At 37.4% G+C, this 25,499-nt stretch overlaps 1 protein-coding gene across 2 annotated transcripts in view; it reads right to left on the reverse strand.

Moving 5' to 3' along the window:
• SH3PXD2B (SH3 and PX domains 2B) overlaps positions 1-25,499 on the reverse strand; it is a 120,562-nt gene that overhangs the window by 19,160 nt on the left and 75,903 nt on the right. The window contains exons 5-10 of one of the 2 annotated variants that reach the window (XM_031953671.1): positions 22,903-22,994; positions 18,209-18,234; positions 11,694-11,828; positions 8,010-8,114; positions 5,261-5,344; positions 2,811-2,928 (exon numbers count right to left, since the gene is read on the reverse strand). In XM_031953671.1, the coding sequence (XP_031809531.1) occupies positions 2,811-2,928; positions 5,261-5,344; positions 8,010-8,114; positions 11,694-11,828; positions 18,209-18,234; positions 22,903-22,994 (560 nt within the window). The remainder of the gene's footprint in view (positions 1-2,810; positions 2,929-5,260; positions 5,345-8,009; positions 8,115-11,693; positions 11,829-18,208; positions 18,235-22,902; positions 22,995-25,499) is intronic. The other variant, XM_031953672.1, reaches the window with a different exon arrangement.

The following is a 25,499-nucleotide window of genomic DNA, read 5'->3' on the forward strand; positions in this document are numbered from 1 at the left end:
GTTTTTCTAGCAATGAGTAAATATGAATGAAAAAGCGTACTAAGTGCTTACTATATTTCAAATACTATGCTAGGTGTTAGGGATCCCCCTCCCCCAAAAAAGAATTGCTCTCAATGAGTTTGCATTTTAGATCAAAACAACACATGAAGGGGAATGGAAAAGCCTGGAGATCACTTGGAGCTGTTCTCAGGCTGGGCAGTCTGAAAGGGTTTTTCCCTGTTTTCTCTTTGCCCCACCACTTCTGGTCTAGACCACACTGGCAAACAGGGAAGGCCTAAGGATCAAAGTGGAGCAGGGATTCTGAGATCCCTTTTGAAGGTGGGGTAAACATATAGCAGGAGAAGAAAAGGGAAAGGAGCATCATCAAGAAGGGTGAAGTCTAAGTGACCTGGGATGGTAAAGGGGGAAGGAACTTGATATCAGTTCTAATACCAAATGGATTCTGGATTGATCTGTTACAGGGGAAAGACAACATGTTTTGTGTCAGCTCTAGCAAATGCCTTCAAAGGCAATGTTTTTATATGATGGGGGGAGAATACTTTATAGAACAGTATCACTTCAGAGAAAAACCCTCTTAGACTTCCAACTTTCTCTCTCATAGGCCTAGTCAAAGCTCTGGATAAGGAAGGATTTTTACTTAGGAGATAACATGTCTCTTTCTAGCACATGATGCACAGCAATATTGCTGGACATTGAGTCAAGCCCAGTGTAGGAGTCAGGAGTTTTTGTTGCTGTTGCTAGATTGCTTTGTAATTTTGGGAAAGCCAACTGACTTTTATGTGTCTTAATTTCCCTATGTGTAAATTGGGGATGATGATAATAGTTCCATCTACTTAACATTGTTGTTATGACAGAATGAGCTAATATACATGAGGATAGTCTATAAAGCAGAATATTATAGAAAGGAAACAACAGTAAGAATAATAACACTATTATTAGGCTCTGAGAGACAGAGACTAAGGCAGTAGGTATCTGTCCTTGAGACGCTTATATTCTGAAGGGATAGCCTAGCGTCAACCAAAGCAAATCATTGTAAGAAAAAGTACAGGGGTTGTGGAATAGCAAAGAAATAAACCCTTTTTCCATGTGAATGGTGGTAGCACAAAATAATTGTGGAGCAAGAGAGACCACTTCTAATACACAAGTCACTTAATCTCAATGTTCCTAAGACTTATATTTGACTTATCCATTAAGTCACTTATGATTTGCAATCTGAATCAATAGGAGTTTACACACTGGGAAGTCTAAAATCTAAAATACTTTTTGTGTATTTGCATTTTCACATCCACAGGGGATTTATGGCTATGCTTATGCAGTATCCCCAACTTGAAGAGGGGTTGAAAATAAAAAGCATGGAAGTGACATTATGGGATCTTATCCCAAAGAAATCATAAAAGAGGGAAAAGGACACACATGGGCAAAAGTATTTGTAGCAGCCCTTTTAGTGGTGGTAAAGAATTGGAAAATGAGTAGATGAGTTAGGGGATGGCTGAAGAAATTATGGTATATGAAAGTAATGGAATATTATTGTTCTATAAAAAATGATGAAAAAGCTGATCTTGGAAAGGCCTGAAAAGATTTACATGAACTGATGCTGAGTGAAACAAGCAGAACCAGGAATACATTGTACATAATAAGAGCAAGATTATGAAATGATCAACTATGACAGACTTGATTCTTCTCAGAGAGTCAGTGAGTCAAGACAATCCCAATAAACTCTTGTTGGAAAACGCCATCTGCATCCAGAGGCAGAGATATGGAGATTGAATGTAAATCAACACGTTAGGTTTACTTTTTTTCTTTTTCTTCTGTTTTTTTTTTTTCTCTCATGGTTTTTCCCCTTTTATTCTGATTTTTCTCTCCCAACATGATTCATAAGGAAATATGTAAGAAAAAATGGACTGTACATGTATAAACAAAAAAAAAAATTTTAAAGGAAAATAAATAGCATGGAATCCTATTATATTAACAAGAAATGATGAGTAAGATGCTCTCAGAAAAACCTGTTTAGACTTAACATGAACTGATATAAAGTGAAATGAATAGAACAAGAATGCTATATACAGTAACAGCAACATTATAAGATGATCAACTGTGAATGATTTAGCTGTTCTCAGCAATATGATGATCCAAGACAACTCTGAAGGTCTTTCAGTGAAAAATACCCAGAGAAAAAAACAGTGATGCCTGAACACAGATCAAAGCATACTTTTTATACTTTTTAAATTTTTCTTGAATTCTTTTTTTTTTCGGGGGGGGGGGGGGGGGTCCTGTGTTTTCTTTTATAATATGATTAATATGTAAATATGTTTTGCATGATGACACATATATACCTATGTCAAATTGCTTGTCTTCTCAATGAGGGGGGTAGGAACGAAGGAAGGGAGAGAGAGAATTTGGCACTCAAAAATTTAAAAAACATGTTAAAAAGTGTTTTTATATGTAATTGGAGAAAAATAAAATACTAAACAACAACAAAAGAAAATAAACAGCAGTTTCCAATGGAATTCCCTTTTGTGAGAAATATCTATAGTCAGAGACCAGGATTTCTTCTAATTCCTGTTAAGCTGCGGTTCTGTAAACTTAAAGATGAGAGTATCCATTACAGGCTTAAAAGGAAGAACATGATTAAGCAGAGAAGCATATAAGAGATGCTTCCTTTTAGGATTCAGGCCAAAGACATCAGTGAAATCATCATAAAAGTTTCACCCCCACAGGTCATCACATACAGAGTCTCATGGAGTGTTATTCAGTATAAGAAATCCCAATCATCCCCTCTCTAAGGCTTTAGGGGAGATAGGGAAGAATACCTGATCTTCCACCAGCCCTCTAGGTTTTTCTGGATAACTTCCACCATGGCCCCTCTCTCCAAGTTAATTTCATCCTGGTCTCGAGCAGTATATGGGTAAATGACGGTGTATTTCTCCTCTGTTAGGAACAAAGTATGATATTAGAACTGGGTCAGCCTGAAGGGTCATTAAGGAAAGTAAGTTGCCATTCATCAAGTTTCTTAAAAAGTTCTCTTTCTTCCCCACAAGATCAGAAAACTTTCCTTCAGAAACTGTCCAAGCCCCAATTAAAACTGGAAAGTTTATTTTAGTCTTTTAATAGGTCTCTTGTTTTTCCACCCAGCACTGGAAAGAACAAGAGGCGGATGCCCCAAATTCATCTGAAGCTCCTGTAGTTTTATGCTTTAGTCTTCAAGTCTTTGGGATTCCTATGAATATAGCTAACATTCTGGCCAGTCAGAATCCCATGAGTCTCCTTTTAGGACTACTACTAGGCTTTAACTGAAGGTGAAGTAGTCTCATGCAATTGGATCCAATCCAGGTTAGGAAGGGTTAAAACTTCACATGGCTATGACAATCTCCCTTTTGGATTTGGCAACCTGGCTGCCTGTAGTGTTAGGGATTAGATCCATTTGGCAGCAGATGGACTGAGGATGAGATCATTACCAACCAAAGCTAGAAGTTTCATTAATATAGTCAGGAGAAGAAAAGAAGTGTAAATAGGTAGCTCTTTCCTTTCCCCAAAGTTGCTTTCGGACCTTCTATTTAATTCCTTTTAGAAAAGTTAAATCTAGCTGTTTCTCTCCCACAGTAAAATCCTGAGGTCTCTGGCCATCAAGCAGAAGGGGTGTGTTCATCAGAATCATCCAGATTCAGGACACTGATGCTACAGAAAGCAAGGGGATATGCTTGGCCTTCAGTTGTTCAAAAGCACTCATGCCTAGGATGAAGGGGGAAGGGGGGAGGAAGGGAGGGAAGGAAAGAGGGGGAGAGGGGAGAGGGAGTAAAGGAAGGAGAAGGAGGGAAGGAGGAAGAGGGAGAAAGGGAGTGAGGAAAAGGAAGAGGGAGAGGGAGAGGAAGAAGAGAGGGAGAGAGGAAAAGAGAGAGACAGACAGAGAGAGAAGGAGGGAGGAAGGGAGGGAGAAAGCAAGAGAGAGACAGGGAGACAGAGAGAGAGAGAGAGAGAGAGAGAGAGAGAGAGAGAGAAAGCAAGAAGAAAGAAAGAAGGGAGCGGAGAAGGAAGAAGGGGGAGAGAGAGAGAGAAAGACAGAGAGAGAGGGAAGGAAGAAAGAAGGGAAGGGAGAGAGAAGGAGGGATGAAGAGGAAGGAAGAGACAGAGAGAGAGACAGAGAGAGAGAGAGAGAGAGAGAGAGAGAGAGAGAGAGAGAGAGAGAGAGAGAGAGGTGGGAGAGGAAGCACCATAGGAAAAAGCTTGGGGTGTTCCCCCATGCTCAACATCCAACTCCAAAGGGAGCAACAGGCAAGCTAAGAGGGAAGAAGTAAGTGCCTTCCTGCATTTGCAACCTTTCAGCCCCCAGGAGAATTTCCCTTCTTTTTCAGTGAAGGCTCAGACTGGCTGAGGGGCTGAAATCTGCATGCAGATTCTTTTTCTCCTCTCATCTTCCATCTGTCTCCCGTCTCTCCTTCCTCCCCCCCTCCCCCCCAGCATTTCTCTCTCCAAGAATTTCTAACAGGCTTTTTTTTGTGGCTTGCCTGCCTGGCACTGAGGGCTGACTTACGCTATATTCATTTATTTATTTATTTAAGATCCTTGATCCACCCAAGTAGGGAAATAAGTTGACTCAAATAATGGTGTATCCTGTGGGGTGGCTGAGTCGGCTGTTCCACTGATTCATGAAAACTGCAGACCATGTAGGGAAAGATGCCAAAGGCTCTGTGTGTGTGTGTGTGTGTGTGTGTGTGTGTGTGTGAGAGAGAGAGAAAGGTTCCATCAAGTGGGGACTGTGAAGAAGGGATGTTGCTCAGATGGGATGCCTTGTCGCCAAGGAAGGGTTGTTCTTTTCCTCTTCTGATTCCTAAAGGGCATCATCCTGGGGACAGCACCACATGTGGAGGGGGTGTGGGTGGGGAGTAAGTCTCTAACCCCAATCAGTGACCCAAATCAAAACTGAGGGAAGCAGGATTGACAACTGATGACTCAGCAAAGAGAAAAGCTTGAGCTTCCAAAGGCATTGGTTTGTTCTTAGGGGAACTATCGCACCAGAAGAGGAAACTCGGAAAAGAGGGGAATCCTCCACAGTACAGTAATTGTGAGAGAGTATAATGATGAGTCCTCTTTCCAGATCCCCACACAAATATATCTAGTACAAGTGCCACAAGCAAGGTCACTTTTGTCAACATGCAATACACAAAGACACACAGTCACAGGGAAGAGAACTTCATGCATGAGACAGAAACAGGGGACCAGGCTCCAAACACAAAACAACAAAACAAGCCTCCACAGAATCCACCTTGACCCCATCCAATGGTGTACAAGTCCCCAAGTGTCCGACGGCGACCCACGTGCCGGGGCAAAGACCAGTATCTCCAAGAGACTGAGAAGGAAGCATGTTGAGTAGTGGAAACCAGGAAATGGATAAAACAGGAGATGAGAAGGCAGCACAAGACAGAGATAGCACCTAAAACCTACCGTTGTTTCTTATTTACATACATGTTATTTCTCATCCTACATCATCTGATCTTTAAGAAGCAGAAAGTCCCTGGATATATCTAAACTCTAGATTAGGGAGTAGTAGCTAAACTGACCTAATTTTATGTCTACTAAGAGGTTTGAGAGTAGGGGTTCTTAAATAGGGGATCTATGAACTTGATTTTAAAAATATTTCAATAATTTCATTTATAATAAACTATAACTGGTTTCCTTTACAATCCTTACATTTTATTTTATGCATTTAAAACACAATTATGAGAAGGGGCCCATGACACAAAATGAGTAAGAATCCTTAAACTAGGGGTTGGATTATTTAGGGGAAGCCTACTGATAACAGATTTTTAAAAAGGGGAATGAAATTGCATTGCCCAATCTTTGTTCCAGAGAACAGATGAAGAAATAGTTTTTCTTGGTAAAGAGTAGGGGGAGGAGGGCAAATGTTGCATATACTATCATAATTAGTTGTTTTGTTAAGTGGATTCTATTTAAATATCCCACTTTATATAACAAGGGAGGATTTAGTGGAATAGGGACAGTATCTGGAGGAATGATTAAAGTATAAATACTATAAAAAAACAGCAATAAAACTTATTTTTGAATAATTTAGAGAGAAGATTGGGAAAACTTAACTGAAGAGTATCAAAAAAGTTAATAGTTTGATTTTTTTTTGGGTGGTGGCAGCTTGAACTCTGTAGGAGAGGGTCCTGATTAGAAATTTCCCACATCAATGAAGATTCAGTTATAGAGCTGCCTATAATCATGCAGGTAATGCAAGTCAGAGAATGAGCTTGAATATAACTCTTTCTGATTTTAGAGCTGGCTCTCTCTCTACTACACCACATGGTCTGTTTGATGCTTTGGATAAGGAGCTATATATTTTTTTTAATCACATATTACAAATACATTAAAACCTGCTCATGATTTACCAAAAAAACTTAAAATAGCTGAGCTCCTTATATTTAAAACTAAAGGCTTGTTAGAAACCTATACCATTAAACCATGAATATTTATAAAAGCATTCAGGGTGGTTGCAGCAACAGGAGTTGCTTCTGACCCTTTTTCTATACAATTTGGCTAGTTGCCCCAAATTAGGAATGATTGACTGTTTCTAGACTTGAAACCTAGAGTCTGCTGAGGGCATTTTCATTCATGAATTCTTGTTTACTTGGTTTTTTAAATAAATTTTTAATAATGTCTTTTTTTTTTTAAACACTATCCTATTTCCCTCTGGTATTCTTCCTCCTTCTCCTCTCTGCTCAGAAAGCCATCCCATGTTTTACAAATAGTATTTCTTAATGACAAAAAAGAAGGAAAGAAAATTGTGTGTGTGTGTGGGAAATTAGCAGAACTAGTCAAAATGTAAAAAATCAGAAAATATGTGAACTATGGTAACAACTATATACTTCCCACATCCATGAAGGGGTGGGCTGAGGGGGGGTGTTCTCTCATATCTCTTCAACATTAATAATTTCTAAAGGAAACCAGTACATCTGCTGCAGACTGGTGGTTGCAACAGCACTAATAATTTCTGTTTTTGGCAATTCAAGGCAAATCATGAAACACTAGAACCCAAATGTGGAAGAGTTACTCCTGATTATTTTAAGTGGCAATAGTCAAGTTTAGTACAAAAGTGAGTAGTACCATTAGTATTTAAGTCAGAAAAGGATCTTTGTCTTCAAAGCTTAGTAAAAGCAAACTAGGCATTTGGGCTGTTATTAAAGATTCCCGCCTGGATTGTCAGTTCTAATAGATCAAGTTTGGGTGTAAATTTCAAGTGATCAGCCCCTCTCTTTATTTTTCCTAGGAGAATCTCTAATAAGAATCAATGATAGTTACATAATCCTTAAAATTTGCAAAGCACTTAATAAACAAGTTCAAATTCTTTACTAATGACTTGTTAATGCTTGTAACGGACTACTAAGGAATGGATAGAAAACAGAGAAATCAAACCCTGACTTTGGTAAAATATAGTTAACAATCCTGTACAATTAATTGATCATGTAAACATCAGAACAAAAGATGTTTGAAGCCAGATTCTTCTGGGGATGGGGATTCCCTTCACTCTCAATTCAAAATGCCAAGTTTGCTTTTACTAAGCTACTGGGTCAGAGATTACTTGTCCCCTGGGAGATTTTCTATTCCCAGGAATGACTGAATGAAAATAAAGAAGAAAGCTTAGAGAGTCCCACACCAGTCAAAAAAAGCTTTAGCTATCACTCTGTAGAAGCTTCAAAGGATCATATTTAACCTCTCATTCAATCAACATGTATTAAATGCCTAATGTGTGCAGGGAACTTTGCTAGATACTAGAGATATGCAAAGTTCAAATAAAATACAGTCCAGCTTTTATGGCACTGATAGTGGAAAAGAAGAAGAAAAGGAACAAATAGAATATATAACATCATATGTATTCTAGAGCCTAAGAGCTACCAGGGATTATAGGCTCATTGAGTCCAATCTTTCACTCAATACAGGGATCTCTTCTTTTCACCAGGAGTCATTGGACACATTCATATATATGGATAAATACAAAGTTTAATTTTTCCTACCATCTTCAGGTTGCAGAGAAAATTCATCCTGGCCACCATCCTGACCTTCTAGACAAGTTGCAGGGACCCAGCCCTGCTCATCAGCAGTGCTTACAAACCACCAACCTGGAGGGGAAAAAAGGTTAATGAGTAAATGTAGCTGAAGAGAAGATGTATCGATTTTTTTTTCTTTTTACAATCTCTCCCATTTAACATGTCACCTCATTCCCACCTCAGTGCCTTTATTTCAACTATTCTACCTTCCTGTATTATTGGTCCAGGTCATATATCACTTCTTCCTGATAATTTCTGTGCACAGTGATTCAATTTAATTCAGTTCAATGGAGATAACCAAGTACCAATGATATGCAGAATTCTGTGCCACATTCTGGTTGACATGCAAGGTTTAGATTGTCCTTACCTTCACAGAACTTACAAACTAATGGAGAGGGGGGGAGAAATGAATCAAGTAACTATCGTACATAATAAGAGTACAAGAAAAAAGTCAAGGGAAGTAGGGCAGACCAGAGGAAACTTCTGGGGAAGGTGTCACGGATTAAAATTTTGGAATATGGGTAGGGCTTCAATAAATTTCTGTGGGAGGAGGGAACTTTAGATATAGGGAAGAGCATGAACGAGAGCACAAAGGTGGCAAGATATAGCACTTGTATGGGGGTAGTGAGTGGTCAGTTTAGGCTGAAAAGAAAGAGTTGTATTTCATTCTGGAGGACCTTGATTTCCTCAGGGGTATGATTGTATTGTTATAGAGAACTTCCAGATGACGAATTTGTCTCTACCAATCAATGCAGACTGGTACCATCTCTGTAAATTATAGACTAAGTTGCCTAAAACAATGAAATTATTAGCATCTGAAAATTTTTGTTGTCGTTCAATTGTTTTCATTTGTGCATGATCCCATCCAGAATTTTCTTGGAAAAGCTACTAGAGTGGTTTGCCATTTCCTTTTCTAGTTCATTTTACAAATAAGGAAACTGAGACAAATAGGGTTAAGTGGCCTTTTTTTCCCTTGGCAATTGGGGTTAAGTGACTTGCCCAGGGTCACACAGGTAGTTGTGTTGTGTTGTGTTTGAGACCAGATTTGAATTCAGGTCCTCCTGACTTCAGGGCTGGTGCTCTATCCCCTGCACTACCTAGCTGTCTCAGTTAAGTGGCTTTCTCAGGGTCAAACAGCTGATACATGTCTAAGGCCATATTTGAACTTAGGAAACTGAGTCTCTCTGGCTTCAGGCCTACAATTCTATCCACTGTGCCAGTGAGCAAATAAGGGGTACTTAATAAATGCTCCTTTGTGGCTTTCTTCAACAATGAGATGATTCAGACCAGTTCCAATGACCCTTCTGCTGAAGAGAGCCATCTATACCCAGAGAGAGGATTATGGGGACTGAGTGTTGTTCACAACATAGAACATTTTTACTCTTTTTGTTGTTGTTTTCTTGAATTTTATTTTCTCATTTTTTCCTGTTTGATTTGATTTTTCTTTTGCATCAAGATAATTGTATAAGTATGTATGCATATATTGGATTTAACATATATTTCTACCATGTTTAACATATATTGGACTACTTGCCGTCTAGGGGAGGAAAAATTGGAACACAAGGTTTTGCAAGGGTTAATGTCAAAGAATTATCTATGCAAAGTTTTGAAAAATACAATAATAAATAATAAAAATATTCCTTAACTTGTTGACTGAGAGGCAAAAGGACTTGACCAGGATGCCAGTATGCTCTTTTGTAGGAATAGGAGTCAGGATAAGGATTAGACCTATGCTTTCATTGGTATAAAAAACTCCCAGTTGAAGAAAGTCCTTTCCAATGTAGAAAACAAGTTCTCCATAATTTGTAGTTTCAAAGAAGAAGTACAGGGATTTTTCTTCTATATGGGAGGCAACATTTGAACTCAGGACTTCCTAACTCTAAAGCCAGCTCTCTACTCCAGCATATTGTCTCTGAGTCCACTTTGTCAACAAAAATCCAATAATGAGTTTTGATCAGAGGAATGACATGTCCAGATCTATGTTTAAAGATAAATCTGATAGCAGATTAAAGAATGATTTAGGTTGACATCTCTCCTTTCTTTGAATTCTTATTCCACTTATCATCAACTAGATTATCTAGAACGTGGTTGTTATACACTTGTATTATTCTCCTTTCTCTCTCTCTCTTTTTCTCTGTCTTCTCTCTGTTTGTGTGTGTATATATGTAAATTTTGTCTTTCCATGTACAGTATACATTTCTTGCAGGCAGTAGCAGTATTCTGTAATCTGATATATTTGTGGACTTCTTTTTTTTTTTTTTTTTTTTTTTTTACCATGCTCAATCTTCCTGCGAACATCAGTATTCAAACAATGCTCAAGTTTCATGAGGACTACGTTAGAAATTGTCATTGATAAAGAGTATTTGATGTTGATAAAGGGAACAAGTGTGTACCATGTAAAAAGTCAAAATGAAGCGAGAATATGGATCTAATTCTGGTTCTGTATTGAATTTACTGAGCCATTCAAACTTTTTGTTCATCAGTTTCAGCCAAAGTAATAAGACACAAGCAATCTGTTTTTTTTTTTTTTTTGGGAAATTATACAATTAGGGCTCAGGACAATTCTTATCACTGAGGTTAAAGGCATAACTATTTATGGACAATTATGATTAGTTATATCTGTGCTCATGAATGCAACTGGGTTGGTATATACAGGTTGGCTAGAGAAATTGTAGTTTAATTTGTAGAAATTATAGTTCATATTAATTACAGTCATATTTAGGAACTAACATTCATTACAGATTCAGGATGTATGGAATTCTAATTTCCTTGGATAATTGTGCTAATTAGCAACCTAGCCAATGGTTGGCTAGAAAAATCTTTCTGTAACCAATGGTTACATTATCCAGAAAATATCAGAAACATTTTTCTTGCCATGATCCTGAATCTAAATCTGGCCTCAAACACTTAATAGCTGTGAGTCACTAAACTGTTTGCCTCAGTTTGTTCATCTGTAAAGTGGGGACAATAACAGCACCTAGTTTCCAGGTTGTTGTAAAGCTCTAATAATAAATGTAAAGAGTTTAGCACAGTGCTTGGCACTATATAAATGTTAGCAATTATCATTATTAAAGAAAATTTTAATTCAAAACAAGGTATTATTATTGGTCTTAACCAGTTCTTTGGGTTATTATCTAGATTGGTCAGCTGCAGACTTTGGCTATAATAAATATGCTGAATTTTTTGAATATTTTATTCATGAATTAAAAGATTTGTTTTGCCTTCTTTAGCTTCTTCTCTCTCTTATTTCTTCTGTCTTAACATCTGATGTGGTACTTGATGAGTACTAATCATCAATCATTCTTATGCTAAGGCTAAAGAAGGATTAACTCTTGCTGACATGGTTTCTGCACTGTGAATATGGGCCACTAAAAACTCAGCTGAAATCATCAAAAACTTGAAACTCATGAAGAGTTCACAATGACTTAAACCATTAACAAAAATAGATTTTCTTTGGAATGGCCAAATTATTTTATGTCACCATGTTCATATGACTGTGACAAAATAGTCTTTATAACAGGTCACAAATATTGCTTGTGGTTAACATGACTAACCTGGAATGGGATCCAGGAAGGATCTAAGTCTCCTTCCTGCCAGCTGCCACCCCAAAGTGTCTGCCTGAGATAGTAAGGTAGGGAATAGCTGTCTTACCTGATTCATTCTTCTCAATGATGTCCACTACCTGGCCCACACACAAGCTGATCTCTGAGCTTTCCTGCTTCTGGTAATCTGCCACCACCACATATTGCTCCAGGACCATTGGATCTACCGAAGCTGAGTCTCCCCCTGAAAGAGGGAAAAGAAAAAAATTCTCCACATTTGGCCTATCTAATCACCAGGGAGGAGTACTTGTGACCCTAGTGAGAAGGCTGGGGCAAGATGACATTCTGAAGAGAGAAAAGGACAGCCAAGTGAAGTCAGGTGGTATCTGCGATCTTAGGTATCTTTTATCCTGATTCCCTTAAATTTAAGTGACATCACATTTCAGAAAAGCCTCTGTAGTACAGAAAGGAGAGAGAATCTTCAGGGCTGTAGAAGTGTGGAACAAGATTTTTAAGATCATGGCACAGGACCCAAAATGTACACATATGTTGGATGCATACTCATTGTACACATAGCTCGTCAGATTGCCAAATGTGGTACGAAATTATGAGAGGCTTATGTTTTGCTTTCAACTTAGCTCCTGTGATATTCCTCCATTCCAAATATTCCATTCCTCTCCTGGGAAGTTCTAGAGTCAATTATCCTATTTATTCCATGGGAGCTAATGATCCTGAAGAAAAAATGGAGGAAAAAAAGAAATGAAAAAATAGTGGGAAGGAGTAATAAAGGAAAACAATAGAGATAATGAAGAAGTGAGGAGGAAGAAGGAATAAAAGAAAGATTGGCAAGGTAAGAAAGACTATAAAGTGACACTCGTGTGTGTGTGTGTGTGTGTGTGTGTGTGTGTGTCTGTGTGTCTCTCTCTTCCTCCTTCCCTCCCTCCCTCTCTCACTCCCCAGAAAGGCAATGTAGCATCCTAAAAGGAATTCTGAGCTTACATCAAGAGACTTGGTTTTGGATCCTATCTCAAATACTTAATAATTTTATGGAGATTGTCAAGTCACTTAACCTTTTACTGTCAGTTTACTCACCTAAATAATGGAGATAATGCTTTAACTACTTCCTCAGAGGGCTGCTGTGAACAAAATGCTTCCTAAATCTTAACACACTGTATCAATGAGAATTATATGACTACTTCAGGGCCAAAGATGAAGCCACAAGCATGTTGGATTTGATTTTCTTTGCAACCCAAGGGTAAATCTATCCATAGGTTTCCTAACATTACCCTTTTCCCTTTCCTACCACTTACTCTGAGTAACACAGTCAAGGACAAAATTCCTCAAAGCCTCCCCTATTAACAGCTGGAAATCAGCTCATCTGAGGGCCCTCCCTACCCAGAGCAGGGGAGTAATAAGGACAGAAATGTCCAGGAAAGGCCTTAGGGTAATTCAGGGGCAATGTAGGGATTTGGCATGGGGATGTGGAAGAGAAGGTAGGGTTAGGGTTGAAGTTAAAATAAAACTTAAATAATAAATAAACCTAATTTGTTTTATCCTAAAGTTAGGTTATGGCAAGAGTTCAACTGTCAGTCTTGGGTGACCACAGGCCAGAGTATCACTTCCTATAATAATACCAACAGGTGAAGTTGGACCTCTGAATAGGCACTTTTTTCCAGAGAGTGTTACCCAACACATAGGACTCAAACCCCCAGGAATCCCACTGTCTCTGCATTTCTGTACACATGGGCCTGCTCATGAAAGATCAAAAGAAGATAAAAACACCCCAAAAGAGTCATAGCATAAAGGTCCCCACAAAGATCCCTTCCAAAGCAACAGGTCAAAGTACATGAGATCAGAGCCACCAGCATCTTTATGTACTTCTTGAATGTACAGCTGAGTTGAACATACAGGCTATGCTTGGTCTATGGAAGTTTAAAATTCAGTATAATCACTCTTAAGAAAATCATTGATTTTTTTTTTCTTTGTTCCATTAGCAGTAATTTAATCTCTTTATGTTGAAAATTTCCCTGAGATTAGCTACATTTAAGAACTCAGAAAAGGTCAGAAGGATTACCAAGGTCCCCCAAAACATTTTTTGAAACACAGGTCACAAACTGAAAAAAAAATAGTCTTCCTAGGTTAATGTTACTAGGAGATATCCATCCTGGGAAAATTTTTCCCAGGGACAGTCATTGTTCTTTTGGAGGGAAGGGTTTCTTATTGGAGACAAAGGTGGGCAAAAAATCTATTTAAGATAAAATACAGCATTCTGTAAATTGTCAAAACTTTCCATCCTGGACTTACAACACATTTACCAAAAAACAAAGAGTTCATATTGGTAAGATTGCCCTGAATTGAGCCAATGATGAAACAGCACTTGAATTTCCAATTTCATGTGAATGCTGCCTGGCAAATGAGCAAAGAATCTATGATTTGATCAGCTCTGTGACAATTGTTTCCACTAACAAAGACACCAATTGCTTTTGACTTAGCCTCTAATCCAATCCATGTCTAGAAAGAATCTCCACGATAATATACCTGACAAGTGGGTTTCCAGCCTCTGAAGAGCTCTATTTACTAAAGGGATACTTGCTATTACTTAATGTAGTTCATTTTATTTTGGGACAGTACTAATCATTGGGAAGTTTTTTCTTCATATCAAGTCTAAATGTACTCTTTTTTTGCAACTTTCACCCACTGCTTTTGAATCTTGCTCTCTGAGGTCAAAGAGAGGAAATCTAGTCTTTTCAGATAAATCTTAGGACACAAAAATGATAAAAGACTTGAACAGGATCACTAAGCATCTAGAGGTGGGATATGAATCTATGTCTTCTTGACTCAGGCCTAACAAATTATTCACTATGCCAGAGGCATAAAAACATGTAGTGGAACGCAATTCTCCTCAGTGTAGCAAGAATCAGATTACATATAATTAGGAAATATTTAACAAAATAAATAAAAGTATAAGAGAACATAGATAATATAAATAGGTGGGTTTCTAAGTTAACATGCAACCCCTAGGGATCCTTATGGAAAGTTTAGAAATGGAAATGGATCCCCATTTCTACTTGAATTTGACATCAACTTAATATATTGTGCTGATTCTTGCATGTTTTTCAACAGTTTGAAAGATGTGACTCGGTAACTTGTAGCAATAGAATGCATGAATCAGGAAGCTAATTGAAGATGAGGCCCTGAAAATAGGGAGAAGATGGAAAAAAGACTGAGTGCATCAATTTAGTGATGACTTTTGTGAGACAATGTCTTCTCCTTATCCTTATATAATTCAGAGCATCAGTTCTTTCCAAACTTGGCATGAATGGCTAATTCAAACCTCAGACTGCCTAAATCTAGGCAAGGGCAGCCAGGTGACTTAGTGTGTAGAGTACTGGGCTTAGAGTCAAGACCTGAATTCAAATTTGACCTGAGACACATACTAGTTATGAGATTCTGGGCAAGTCATTTAATTCCATTTGCTTCAATTTCCTCATCTGTAAACTGAGTTGGAGAAGAAAATGGCAACAACTCCAATATCTCTGTAAAGAAAACCCCAAATGGAGTCACAAAAAGTGAGACAGACTGAACAATAAAACCTATTGGTGAAGTCTAAGATTGCCAGCATATTCTCAAATACACCTCTATGCTTTTGGATAAATGTTTTTTAAAAAATGGATCTATGAGAATAGAATCTACAAATCTACAAATATGCACACACAGAGATATTCAGGAAAATGGGGCATTGAGTAAATTCCTATGATACAGTTAGAAGGGGGAGATAGGAATATAATTTGGACAGGGAGAAAAAGGGTAAGGCATTAGCAGTGAGAAGATTCTCTAGGCCTGAAAATGTTGCAAAGCTCTCCTTGCAGGCATAATACTGCTAAGCATATCTGAGATTAGCCATAATGATTCTTGATCACTATTTTTTAAGGAATTTTTTTTGCATGATAATATTATCTACCTCCCAACAATGTTCTTTAAAGGTCCACGATATGAAGAAGACTCTGAGCCCTCACAGACTAAGTCAGCTGGATCTAAGCTCAAGAAAGGCCTACCAAGTTGGAAGGGCTTTGAATATGGCAATGTCTGTCCTTCAAAGACCTCCTTAGCTAGATGAGAAAAGGTACTCAGTACCAGAAGGCTGGCTACCAGGTGATAATTTGGGGGAGAAGAAGCATGTGCGATGATGCTGTGATTTGAATTAATAGAAGTAACTAGTGCCAGTGAAAACAGAGATCTTCTTAAGCAATTAAAACCATTTTAATCTGGTTTGACCTTACTGAGAACTGTTGTAGGCCATAGTCTGTGTTTGACATCCTGTGTTGCGTGTTTAACACAGATCAGTAACAAAAATACAATTCACTTTGCAGAAATTTACTTCATTGACACTCTTACTGGAAAATATTGATTCTGAAAAGTAAACAATATTTGAGTAAAAAAAATATTTAGGGTGTTAGAATGGTTTAATGCTGGTTTTGGGTGGTCCAAAGAAGATATGAAAAATAATTACTAAATGAAATTATCTGGACCAATATAAGACCATGAGATCCTTTTTTTCTGGTAGAATCAGGATAATTCCAATAACTCAACAGTCTTTAAAAGATCTATTCAAAATCTTGGGAGAGGGAAATAAATTGAAATCAACAACCTAGTACAGATGTAGGATTTCTTCCCAATTCAGTTATATTTGGTTCCTTAAAGCAATAAGATGCTCAGGGGCTATGAATTTTAAACCTTTGTAAAATATGTACAAACATCCCCTTAAGTGGTCCTAAAGGATGCACAAATTTAAAGGTCGAATTTGTAAGAATGCTGAGTTTAGAATCAGAGCTGATTTTGAAAGTTATGGTCAAGACTATATAAACAAGCTTTCCCAGCACTGCAGGTGAGTGAAGCAATCAGTTATCACTAATTAGAGGTTCCTCTGTGTGAACGCCTTCATCATTGTCTCTGAAAAAAAAAAAAAAATTCTGTTCCATGCAGACACTTCAGCTTTATTTACCAAAGTTGATTTCTCCTTCCTTTTCATCCCTCCCACTGGTTCCTTCCAGAGATAAGAGCTTAGCTTAAGTTGAAAACATGGACCTTTTGACCGTCTCAGGAAGGGCAAAATGTGTTCCTATTTTCTGCTCATTTCTAGGGGCCATATAATTATCCATGGGTCTAGTGGCTATTTGTAGCTTAAGCAGGATGCCAAAGCTCCCTGAAGTATCTATTAAACCAGAAAATGAGAGCTGTAAAAAGAAGAGGTAGGAGGTAATTCCAGGCTTTGGGCCTTTGGGCAGTTCCTTCCAACCCTTAAAAGGCTAGATCTATTTTATAGAATGTCTTCTTTCCAGGGACAACTTTGAATATTTTTAAAAGCACTGTTGACCACAGTCTTTACACTCAGAAATAACTTAAAAGACCAGAGATACAGAATTCAGAAAAACTGTTGAATAGTGGACATGAACAATTGAAAACTTTAACTATATGGAAATATCAGATTAGAAACGGGAAGTGATCCTGGGGATCAATTTCCAGAGGATGAAACTGTGACCCAGAGAGGTTAAATAATTTGTATTTGAATCTGTTTACTTTTGAGGAATGGTGCCATCTGACACCAGACTTTAGGATATTCCCTACTTGACCCAGAAGCTAGCCTCAAAATATAGGAAGTAAATATACATCACCTCATCATCTTACAGGTGAGGAAACTGAGTTCTGAAAAGCCCAAGATGTTGCCCACCAATAAATGTCTACAGGGGATCAGGTCTTCTCAATTCCACTCTATCTACACTATACACTACAACAATGAGAATCATTAAAAGAACTGCTAATGGCTCCCAAGATGGACAGAAGAACATCCCTCCCTACATACTCTATGTCCTTTTTTTTCCTTTAGGGTTTCCCTCACTAGGAAAGCTGCAGTATCCAGAGAAAAGAGAAGGAAGCCATAAAAGAAAAGACTTTTGTTTCAGGGGGAAAAGGAGCTGTCCCGGCTGGAAGAATTTCCAAGGCAGCCCATTCCCCTTTGGAACAGGTCTAAACAGATTAGATGAAAATTTATGATAATAATTGTAGAGAATTTTAAAGAGATTACAAATAGCTTTTTTTCATAACAATCTTGTGAGACTTGAGACATTTTGGGGACCTTTGATTTCATTGGTATAAGTGCTCCCTTCCAGTGCTATAGGTCACATCCCTTAATTCCTTCCTTAAATGATCTCTGAGAGGTTTCATGTCCAAGAAAATTCATCACCTCGTATTCACGTATTTTTATGAACCTTTCTGTACTGAAATCAGGCCTATTTCTGGGCCCAAACTCAAAGCCCTCCAGCTTCATATGACCTAATTAAACTTATATTTGGCTTTCATAGCTTTCAAGGACCAAGGGTCGCTTACTTCCATGACATGAAGAAATACTGGTAGAAGACTTGGTGGAAGAGGTAGGTAGTGCAAGTATTACTATCATTACTTTACAGAAAAGGAGATTGAAGATCAGAGAGGTTAAGTGACTTGTCTAATTGTCTAAGAATTAGAAATGAGACTCATACCCAGGTCCTCAGATCAGATCAGGAGCAGATGGAAGAATATGGAGAGATAATTAAATGGTATAGAGGGTGAAAACATTTTCATTCTTACCAGATTTCTTCTTCCCAATATGTTCCCTGTAGAGGAGAGAAGCAGGGGTAGGAGGGAAAAGAAAAGCGATTCAGCATGTATTGCATACAAATGAATTATTTAATGTAACATTTCTTCATTCTAGAGAAATAACAGTGGAAGTTTCCCAAGTAGCTTGGCATTTTCAGGCTGTTTTACATTGAAAAGATTATCAAAAAGTCCTCTTGATATTTCTATATCTTTACATCTTAGTGTTTCACCTTGTAAAGTCAATTTTCTTAAAGAAATCACTTAGATAAGAAGGCATTTCAGTTTTTCTGAAAAGAAGAAACTACCAGGATAAATCCTTGAGCAGATCTCAGTCTGAGGGGCAGACAGCTAAAGCAGAACCTTCAGTCAGCCGCAGGCACAGAGAAAGCGGCTGTGGTGATGGGAATACACTTAAATCCAGGATCTAAGAAACCAATACACTTGTCTTTAAAGGCATAATAGGGGACACAGAACTCATGGGATAATTCCTACCCATTGAGTTGTATATACAGACAAAGGAGAAACTGAATGAAGGAAAGAGGCTCCTTAGCTTGGACATATTTTCTTAGTTGTATGTCTCTAGCACTGAATAATCCTATGATCTATTATCCTACATATAAAGTGTTAACAATATTGTAGGATTCTGACTTTTAATCCAGTCTGCTATCTGCTTCCATTTTTATAGGAGAATTCATCCCATTCACATTTACAGTTAAGATTACTAACTCTGTATTTCCCACCATCCTATTTTTCCCTATTTCTTTCTCCTTTCATTCTCTCTTCTCACTAGTGTTTTGTTTCTGACCACCATCTCCCTCAATCTGTCCTATTTTTAGTCCTATCCTTTTATACATTTCCTATTCTACTTTTGCCCTCCCTTCTATTAGCTTTCTCCTTTCCTTTCCCCTTCCCCTCCTACTTCCCTATAGGGTAAGGCAAAGTTCTAAAACAATCTACATATGTCCTTATATAGTTTGAGCCAAATCTGATGAGATTAAGGTTCAAACAATGTTCGTCTCCCTTCTTTCCTTCAACTATAATAGGTCTTTTGTGCCTCTTCATGCGATGTAAATTACCTCATTTTACCTCCCCTTTTCTCTTCTCCAAGTATAATCCCTTTTCCACCCCTAATTTCTTTTTTATATCTTCACATTAAAGGTAACTTACACCTATATCCTCTTAAGTATACTCCTTCTAATTACCCTGACAAAGATATAGTTCTCAAGAGTTACTTTTTCCTATGTATCTTCTACATGTAAAGTGAATATGTAGTTGAGTTTCCCAAATTTTTCCTAATCTTTATCATCTGCAATATCCTATTTGAAAAAGCAGCATGAAGAACATGCAACTCTACTGCTCAGAAACCTATAAGGAGCTCCAATTACCTCCAATTTAATACACAAGTATAAGCTTTAAAGTCCTCTACCAATTGTTAGAGCTCTATACACAACTATCTCCTTTCTATTTCTAACAGCACAAGTTCACCGCCATTGTCCTCCTTATTCTTCTTCCTTCTCAAAAAGGATGGGAAATCTAGACTCAATGATATCTGTTTTCTAGTCAAGTAATTTCCAACTACACTAGCCTCAATCTCAACTCATACTTTTTTTTTTTCTTAAAAGGCCTGGAGAGACTTACACGAACTGATGCTGAGTGAAATGAGCAGGACCAGGAGATCATTATATACTTCAACAACAATACTTTATGATGACCAGTTCTGATGGACCAGGCCATCCTCAGCAACGAGATCAACCAAATCATTTCTAATGGAGCAGTAATGAACTGAACTAGCTATGCCCAGAAAAAGAACTCTGGGAGATGACTAAAAACCATTACATTGAATTCCCAATCCCTATATTTATGCACACCTGCATTTTTGATTTCCTTCACAAGCTAATTGTACAATATTTCAGTCTGATTCTTTTTGTACAGCAAAATAACGTTTTGGTCATGTATACTTATTGTGTATCTAATTTATATTTTAATATATTTAACATCTACTGGTCATCCTGCCATCTAGGGGAGGGGGTGGGGGGGGGTAAGAGGTGAAAAATTGGAACAAGAGGTTTGGCAATTGTTAATGCTGTAAAATTACCCATGTATATGTCCTGTAAATAAAAGGCTATTAAATTAAAAAACAAAAAACCAAAAAAAAAACCAAAAACTTTTTTTTTCTTAAATCATTCCTAATCTATCTACCCATGCCTTTTCTCTGCCAAAATTTTATTACAAACTCTCCTCATAGGATTTAAGTTTTGGACCATTGAGTCAAGTGTTTTAATTTTACACACAAGGAACTTGAGACTCAAAGAATTGAAGCAATTTTCCTTAAGGTCATACAGTTGGCAAGAGCAGGATTGGGATTTGAACTCAGGTCCTTGGATTACAATTCCATTGCTCCTTCAAGAAATCTTTGCAGATGAGTCCCACCCATTTTTCTCCTTCCCTTCATGACTATCACAACTGGGTTAAGTTTCACACAGTTGAATTAAGTTTGGATTTACTATGCCTTCCTCCCCTGGCAGGCCAAATCCCTTCGTAATATAAGTGGTTTCCACTTTTCTGGATGGATACAAAAAGTCCTCCATTGACTTCAGGCAAAAATTTGAAGCAAAGCAGCAATGTAGCTGAGAATGGAATGTGCTGACCTAGTCCCTTCTTCACCAGCCCTTCTGAATAAAGAAAGAAACAATGAATGAAAAAAAGCATTCTTGATCTTTCGATTTCTTTCAAGTGTTGGCTTCCATTCATTTTCCTGGAGAAAGAATTTATCTTGTTTATGAATGATGACATCCACACAAATCTCAGAAACACTGAATTACAGATGGCTGAGTCAGGCCATTTTCTATCACTATTCATCATGTGGAACAAGGTCCACCCAGGAATTTGTGGACCATCTTAAAATAAATTTTGCCAAGGGAATCAAAAAGTCTTTGGATGTTAGTATTTTGGATTTAAACTTAAACAAGCACTAAAGCTTTTGGCTGGGGCACAAGAATAGACAACTTATAAACTAATATTCTAGGTGCCACAAACCTAAAAAAATCTTCTTTTTTATGATAGCCATTATCTTTCCTTTCCACGCTCTAGAAAGAGCAATAAGTTTGGGTAAGAAAACTCGAAATTGAATATGAATTGTGTCACTTTTACTTTTTTAAAACTCTATTCAAATAAAATGAGGCATGGTATCTGGAACACAGAAGGTCCTTAATGGTTTATTGCTTAACTGAATAATTTCTAACATCTCTAATACCTCCAAATCCTACAATTTTCTGAATCAGGTGCTTCCAGTGGGTCATCTTGGTCATATTTTGGGGTTTTCAGGAGGAACCTATGAAAAGAGTGAAAGCTAGAAGACAGGGTCAGCTATAGTGTCTTATTTGAGCAGGAGAGGATTGTAGCTACCTCAGTTAAAAGGAAATCATAATTTCTATAGCAATGGACATATTTCATGATGCTTTCATATTTATCTTATTTGAACCTTATTGAACCTTATAATCAGCATGTCAGGTAGACAGCATGGGTAGTGCTATCCCTATTGGGCCTGGACTTGCATTTACATTGGTGTAGAGAATTCCCTTTTCTGAAGCAAAGCTATAACTATTTTAAACAGTCTTAACTGCCTAGAACACTGAAAAGTCAAGTGACTTGAGGCAGGACTTGAATCCAGGTCTTCCTGAGTCCATGGCCAGCTCTCTATCCACCTATACCACACTTATTTAATTTTTTAAAATAATTTTTTTTTGTTTTTTATATATCACATATTTGCTAATGTAGCCTTTCTTCATGCCCCTTGTTTCTATTTTAAATGAGAAAAATGAAGAGCACAAATGACATTAGGAGGAGGAGACAAGGCTTAGGAAAGAACATACTTGAGTGATACTCAGATTTTTGAGATTATCTCTCTCTCAAAATTATGATCTGTTCTTTGATATTTTAAATCATTATATTTTGAAGGAAAAATGGGAAAGGATGGCAATCTGGTACCTGTTTTTGTATAAAATAAAAAGTAATTTTGGAGACTGTAATAAAACTATTAATGATAAAAGATTGAGTCCACAACAAATATTCTCTTTGCAACTGTGAATTTCTTCCTTATTCATCTCAGGATTCTTAAGTGATCTTAAGGACTTAAAGATCCTTGGACAGAGAGCCAAAGTATGACATTTAGTCTTTTCTTTAAATGGTTTTCATTTGATTGTCCTCCTTGCTACCCACTCCCAACTCCAACCAAACAGAAGACTTCTTTTTCCCTGAGCAGAAAATCGACTTTTAATAGTGGAGATTACTGCAATTTAGAACTTTTTAAAAACACGGGGATCCCAACAACAGCCCATTCCACTCTCTCAACTTTTTTATTGAGTTCAAGGTAACTTGAGCTTTTAGACAGAAGGGTCATCTAAACCTAGCCCTGTTTTTCCCTTCTATTTTTCCATACCTAAAAACTTCCTACTTCATTTTAGGTTGTCATTTCATCCTTAGCTAGTCCAAAAAACTGCTATGCATTTTTAATTCAAATTTTGTATGCTTCCTAGACTAGCATCAGTTTGCCCACTATCTTGGGATGTCATGGCATTTATGATTGGAGTATAGGAAGAAATTTGGATATAGCTGTCTCCAGCGTTACTGGTTTCAATAAAAGTTTCTGAAAGAAAAGCCAACTCGTCATCAACAAACCAACTTACTCTTTGGGGGGATTCAAATCTTCAGGTCTTGTCTCAAAGAACTGAAGTACCTCATCACACTGAGAAATATAGGGTGGCAATCGGATCAGGGCCTGAAAAAACAGAGAAATGTGGAAATATAGTACATGTAGGAAAACTGTGGGGAAAGGAGAGAAAGAAAATTTGCAGTGCCAATTGGTTGAAAAGTTCCTCAAAGTTCCTCCCATCCCTAACTTCTCACTGAGCTCTTAAGAATTTTATCTGGACCTGTACTTTATATTCTGATAAGTATCCTCTGATTGCTGCTTCTTCTGAGGACCAAGATATGGTTCAACATGCTGGACTCTCAAAATGCTTGGAAGATTTTGTTTTTGAGGACTATGGTTCAGGAACTTGAAAATTTAACATGTGCTAAGAGCTCTTTGGTACAACTGGCTTCTCTTTCTCTAAAGTTGGTGAAATTTGCCTGGAAGTTAGAGGGAGCAGTTTCCAAATAGAATTATATCAAGGAAGTCCTCTTCTTTGCAAGAGAGAGGATTCAAAAGAGACTATCTGACATCATTGTACTCTAATAATGATATATACTAATTAAAGACGCTGCTTTTGTGGAAACATCAAATTATTTCCTATCCACCAGTTGCTGTTTTTTATTTTCAGTTTTTATCCATATCAAAACAGAAAATCAAAGGAAAAAGTCTAGCATCTCTTGATGGATAGATTCCTTACCAAATATCCAGATAAGTGTATGAATGGATCAAGGGCTAAGTGTTTAGATATTTCTGTGTTGATCAGTCAATTAACTAATCAACAAGTACTGCTTTAGTGTACTCATATTTAATTCTATGCTAAGCTTTATGGAAAATAAGAGAAATGTTGTTCATTCTCACCCTTCAAGGTATTGACAATTTACCATTGGGGGAGCAGGCAAAAACCAGTAGTCCCCTATCCACACTACTGAATTCCCTTTGAATTCTGGTATAGTGAATATATTCATTAACATTCTTTGGTAAAAACTTTATAAATTGTCAAATGTAATGACATTTTCTTTAAAAAGTTTTATTGACTTAAAACACTTGGTATTTATATAGCTCACTGATTTTTATTGTACTTTTTACCATATCAGTTTCTTCAGGACTAATCCAGAGGGAATCCATATGTGTATCAAAGAATTCAAAAAGGATTTCAGTATGCTTTTTTTTCTCATTCCTAATCTCCTTTACTCACTGGTTTGGAACTTATTTTCACATCTTGAGTTAAGCAGACTAGCACACTAATTATTCCATTTTCTCTGAATTTATAGACTAAACCACTGATACCCCATATAGAGTATCCCAAAATTCTTAGAACAGATTAAAGCGTTGACTGTGCACTCTATGCTAAAACTTTTGGAACACAATAGACATTTATAGTTATTCTAATTGTTACATGCATCTTGGGATCTGGAGTCAGAGACATTGGGTTTAAATTGAAAATTGTAGAATTATTAACTGTGGCAATGGGCAAATTTAGGTAAATCACTTAACCTCTTTATACCTTGGTTTGTTCATCTGTACTGGAATACTTCTAGTATCCTTTCTAGCACTAAATCCATGAATGTGGGAAGGTTTAACACTGTCTCCTGAGTCAGACTGTGTGCTTTCCATTGCATTTGACCCAGGGTTACACTTCTAGAGGATGTTCAAAATACTTGCTAATGATAGCCTGACAACACCAACAAGTTTGAGAGGCAAAGAGCATCAGGAGATCAGTGGTAGTGACTGTTAGTTGTATGCTCTGCACAAAACACACCTGAATGTTGTCACTTCTCAGACTTGTGACAGCCTCTACTCATGTTATTTAGCTCATTTTTGTCTGGTAGCTTAGGCTCCCAATAAAAAGGTAAAGATAAAAAGAACAGGAGAGGAAAAGCATTTAAAAAGAATAGATCTATAAATGAGCCCAAGGCACCCAGTGCAAATTAGCACTTAGAAAAAACTTCTTTATTCAGAAGCCATAGCAGACACAGCCAATCCAAATAATAAGGGACAAGACTGGAAATGGGATGTCCCCAGACAATGCAAGACCCAATTTTAGTGCCAATCTTCTTCTCCTCCAGTGAATACAAAACAAAACTAATCTGGTCACAAATGGCTGCACAGATAGGTTTAATTTCATCTCTTTCTACTCATAGTGGGAATCAGAACAATAAATTTTCACTTTGAAATTCAGCAAATGTTTGTTATTAACAAAAATATAAAAGAGAAGAGAAGTCATTCAGTTCCTGAAAAAACACTGAGTTATCCTATTCTGGGTTTATATCTTTCAAGTCAGGGACAGAAAGACCATAACAATGCCTGCCATAGGACTTCAAAAGAAATCTTGATCCCTTTGGGTAAGATTCAAGGAGTTAGCACTAGACATAATATGTGCAGAGAAAATCTTGCCCTTAAAAAAAAAAAGTCCTGCCTATATGATATTCCCCAACAGTTTTAGCTTATTCCAGCGACTGGCTTCTTCCTCTAGAGGAAGTAGGGATGTGGAAATTCAGGCTAAACTAAACATCTACTTTATTACACATTAGTGCAGAATGCAATGCATTAACTAGAGGGAGAGAAAGCTTCTAAGTGGGTCATAGAACA

The sequence above is a fragment of the Sarcophilus harrisii genome, chromosome 2, assembly GCF_902635505.1.
Source record: "Sarcophilus harrisii chromosome 2, mSarHar1.11, whole genome shotgun sequence".
NCBI classification, from domain to species: domain Eukaryota; kingdom Metazoa; phylum Chordata; class Mammalia; order Dasyuromorphia; family Dasyuridae; genus Sarcophilus; species Sarcophilus harrisii.